General features: G+C 30.7%; 1 protein-coding gene across 1 annotated transcript in view; it reads left to right on the forward strand.

Annotated features, from left to right (window-relative positions):
- The window catches only part of LOC101495439 (probable pectinesterase 66), a 1,587-nt gene extending 644 nt beyond the window's left edge, over positions 1 to 943 (forward strand). Inside the window, exons 2-4 of the mRNA XM_073363646.1 lie at positions 35 to 247; positions 336 to 586; positions 778 to 943. Of these exons, the coding sequence (XP_073219747.1) occupies positions 35 to 247; positions 336 to 586; positions 778 to 943 (630 nt within the window). The remainder of the gene's footprint in view (positions 1 to 34; positions 248 to 335; positions 587 to 777) is intronic.
- Positions 944 to 5,117: the final 4,174 nt, after the last annotated feature.

The raw sequence follows: 5,117 nt of genomic DNA on the forward strand, positions 1-5,117 counted from the left end.
AAATTAATTTATTTTTTGTACTCTATGTTAATAGAATACATACAACACCCCAGTGTTATTAGAGGTCAAAAATATCACACAAGCCAAAGCTGTTCGAATCCATGCAGATAAATGTGCTTTCTTTGATTGCGGTTTTCTAGGGGTGCAAGACACTTTAAATGATGATTCTGGTCGTCATTATTACCATAATTGTTACATCCAAGGTGGAGCCGATTTCATATATGGGAATGGTCAATCTATCTTTGAGGTAAAATTAAAATTAAATTTATTTCATATTCCTCTTATATACAATTTGCTTCATAGGCTAAAAATTAATATGTTTGGTGAATATGCAGGCATGTACAATATTTTTTTCAATGGGAAAATATGGTCCCAAATTTGATGGGGTTATTACAGCACAAGAAAGGGAATCACCAAATGAAACAACTGGGTTTGTGTTTAAAAATTGTAACATAAGTGGAACAGGATCAAAGACTCGACTTGGAAGGGCTTTGACTGCATATGCAAGAGTCATTATAGCTGATTCATACCTTTCAGATGTGGTTAGACCTGAGGGTTGGAATCAACGAAGCTATGTTGGCCAGGAGTAAGATATATTATTATATTTTTCTATTTAAAAGGACTAGTGTGATTAAGGATTCTTTATTTTATGAATTATTTTATAATTTCATTAGTTTGTCTGAATCTCTACAAATTTAGAGATTCATGGTTTATATTTTAGTACTTATTTTATGAATTATCTTAATGATGTGATAAAAAAAATGTAATTAATTGCAGAGCCAACATTACTTTTGTGGAGGAGGGATGTAGAGGACCTGGAGCAAATAAATCAAAGCGTGTACCATGGATGAAGAATTTGAGTGGACCTCAACTTGACCAATTCCTAAATATCTCTTATATTGATGAAGAAGGGTGGATAGCCAAATTGCCAACAACGATATAATTCATTTGAATTAACAAAATATTTTGCTCTTTACTTTAGATAGTCATAGCTTCATGCAACGTAGTGTATTATTTGGTAATTAATATTCTTGTTCTTTATTCTTTTAATAAAATTTTCTTTATTATTAAATAAGTTCCTATAAAAGTTTAATTCTAACTTTGTTTGTTCACTTATTTCATGTTTTTATAATTGGTCTTTGCTATTATTTTTATCAACTAAACATATAGAAATTCAAGTCAACACTTACCATATAGTAGATTTTTAGGCTTTAGCAACTTAACATATAGAATTTCCGGTCAACACTCATCACATAGTAGTTTGTCAGGAAAAAAATTATTATTTAATTTTTTTAAATTTAACTCAATTTTCACTCAGTTAGGTAAGTGACATTTTTTGAAATTGTTTTTTTGAAAATTAATCAACTTTTTTTATCAAAAAATATTTTAACTAAAAACTTATTCAATACATTAAATTGGTTTATATTTATAAACCAATTTCAAACCGGTTTAGAACTACACTGAACTTGATTCAAATGTTATTTTTTAAAATTGAACCAAACTATTAATATAGTTCAATTCAGTTCAGTTTTTACGTCCTTAACACCCCTAGTTGCATCCCACAACCACTACGCCATTATTAACATTTTATAGTGCATCTTTTACAGTGCCTTTTTTTACTAAAAGCGCTGTTGTAAAATTAACGGAGGATACAACAGCGTTTTTCTGACAAGCGCTTTAAAAAAGCGCCGTTGTAGGTCATATAGGGTCATATTGTTTACAACGCTTTTTTGAAAGCGCTGTTGTAGGGTCACATAGCGCTCTCACATTATGTTTACAACGTTTTCGTACAGCGCTTGTATACAAGCATTGTAAATTATAGCGCTACCACATTATATTTACAACGCCTTTAGAGTGTTTTGTTTATAATATAACGTTTTCACACAAATAACAGGGTCTTTTAAAGCGCTTTTTATATAAGCGCTGTAAAATAATGCGTATTTGATAAAAATCATTCTCTTTAAATAAATAAAAGCATTTTTTAATACATTCTCTCCCTAACCCTACAAACCCTCCTCTCCTCTATTGTGTGAATCATTCTCTTTAAACATTTTTAATACGTTATTTCCCTAACTCCATTTAAATTAGCATGTTACAGCGCTTTTTGTCTGTAAGCGCTGTCAAATGCTCATATAACGCTTTTATATAGTCTTTTAAAGCACATGTTGTAAAAACGCTGCAATAGGGTTATGTCTTTTAGCGCTTTTATATAGTCTTTTAAAGCGTTTGTTGTAAAAGCGATGTAATAGGGTTAGGTCTTTTAGCGCTTTTAAAGCGCTTTTTGGACAAGCGCTGTAATATGGTCTTTAAGTAAACTAATAATAATAAACTGCTTCAGTTTCTTCTTCATTACGTACTCTCCCTACGAACTTGACAGTACGAAACCTCCTCATTTTTGTCGTTTTTATACTCTCCATATTTGTTACTCTCCATACGAACCCTACTGCGAACTCTCCATACAAACCCTCTCCATACATATTTGTGCGTCCTCATTTCGTTGTTCCTACTTAAGAGAACTCATAGATTGTTGTTGTTAGGTATTGTATTTATTAATTTGTTTTTGTCACTAAACTGCATGTTGAACTTATACTGGTACTTAGACTACTGCATGTTGAACTTGTTAAAGTTATATTGAACTTATAATTATATTGTGTGAAATGTGTAGATAAATGGATTCCAATAATGATTTAGATTGTCAAAACGATGAAGTTGTCAATGCTAAGAGTTATGAAAACGAAGTTAAACGTGGGACAACTATTATGCAAAAGATCATCATAGCAAGAAGTAATGGAATTAAATTTGAGGTGTAGTATACTTTATTTAGAATTTATTTTTTATCTTTTTTGAAAGCATGCACTTACTCTATGAGTTTATTAGGTGGGATGGGATCAAAGTGGTCAGCCAATTGAGCCCAACAATTCAATGATGGTAAGTTACATTGGTGCAGTTGTTCGTCAAAATATCCCAATAACAATTGATGATTAGAGAAATAAAGCTTTCAAGGATGCTAAAGATATATTGTGGAATGATATACAAGTAACTTTTTTACTCCAATTTTTTCTTACTTAGAATTTTTTCCATTGAAATACTTTTACTCATACTCTATCTTTATTTGGTTTGTAGTCAGCTTTTAATGTTGATGAGGTGCGAAAAAATTATGTGCTTAAAGTTGTTAGAAAAATACATAGAGGATTTAGATCTCATTTGTCAAACTCCTACTTAAGAGATCGTGATGAAAATTTGAATGTTGAAGCTCCAAAAATATACAAACACTATATATCAAATGAAGAATGGAGAGCTTTTGTAGGTAAACGTGCATACTCCACTTTTGTGGTAATATTAATTTATTAGCATTTGTGTTTTATTCATATTCATAGCGTATATTTTTACACGATCCTTTTTTTTATATAGAGTATAAGTACCGAAAATTGGGAGAGAGCAAAAAAATCCAATGCATCCATACAAAAAATCGTGTATGGTATGAACGTTTATTAAGTAAACATCACTTTTATATAGTTAATGTGGTAGATTATAAACTATAGTTTCTAACTAATATTTTATTTATGTCTTAACGAATAGCTTCAAGAGACGAAATCCGATCAACCATTAGGTCATCATATTTTGTGGAAGGAGGCTCGTTTGAATAAAAATGGAATAGTTGATAATGAAAATGTTCAACAAGTGTTAACATAATGTGTAAGTATATTATCACTTTAATATTTTTTAATATTGTATTTTGAAAATGATATTGAACTTATAGTTTTAATCATACATGTATTTTAAGAGAATCTAAAACAATGTTATGAAAATCCAGAGTAGACTACAAAAGTTAGTTGAGGGACATACTTGATAAGGTATTTAATGTTTCTGAATATTCTGGTCGTGTGAGGGATAACGGATTTGGCGTGACTCCAAAAAGATATTTTTCACATAAGAAGCGCACAAATCTATCTAATGAGGAAGTACTATAGAAACTGAAAATCCTAACAGAGCAAGTTGCATTTTTGGTGAAAACGAATAAGAAAAAGCAACTTCTGGAGTGTCAACGTGAAATACAACTAGATAGTGAAAATGGTAGTTGCAACATTGGTCGTAAAAGTCATTCGGAGGTAATTAATTACTTAATGAAATAAGAAATTCATTCAACCTAATTGTTTTACATACTTATGTATTAACCATTGATTTAGGGTGTCTCATCATGCATGTTGTATTTATCATCCCTTACTCATCGCATGGTTGGAAAAGGAACATTGTACAATACCTTGGGAGAAGTATTACATCATACTCTGATCTTGTCAGCCATGTTAAAGTGTCACCAGTGATTGCTTTTGAACCACTTGCACCATTGCCTATCCCCGACAACGATGGAGATATGAAGTTTTTGGGAGAAGCAATAGGTAGTTATGTGGCATGGCCCAAAAATCTTGTTGGCATAGATACGGTATGCTTAATTGCTATGTATGTTTAATTGTATGATTATGATTGATTATGTTTAATTGTTGATTTTTCCGCTGTTAACGTTAATTTCACATTTATTTAGATTATTACAAAGTCTAAAGGGAATGATAAGAAGATTCCTCACAATGAATCAGTCACCTCACCAGTTTGACATATACATCAATTGAATATGAAATGATTAGATTACTATAATAACTAACAAACTGATCAATCTCATTTTTTCAGATTAAAGCAAAACCAGCTGCACCACAAATCTGCCAGAAACCAGCCGCACCGCAAATGCAGGTTCGTTGTAGAAATAAATCTAGCAAAATTCAAAAACTGGACCGTGGAAAATCAGTTGCTGCTCCTAAAATAAGTCATCCACGCATTTCTCGATTTGGGTCGTGTCTTGACATACAAACAAAAATGAATATGGACAACAATGTATAAATATTTACTGGCGTACATGTTTTATTTTATAGTGTCATCGTCAAACTAGCAACATAGACTGCATATACTATATATTGCGATTCATGAAGGAGATTGTTGATATGAATCAACATATAATTCTAGAAACGGTACGTTATTTTCATCATATTTTGACTTTTATATATAAATTATATATATAATATATATATATACATATAATATATATATATATATATATATATATATAT

Source organism: Cicer arietinum, chromosome 7 (assembly GCF_000331145.2).
Source record: "Cicer arietinum cultivar CDC Frontier isolate Library 1 chromosome 7, Cicar.CDCFrontier_v2.0, whole genome shotgun sequence".
NCBI lineage: Eukaryota > Viridiplantae > Streptophyta > Magnoliopsida > Fabales > Fabaceae > Cicer > Cicer arietinum.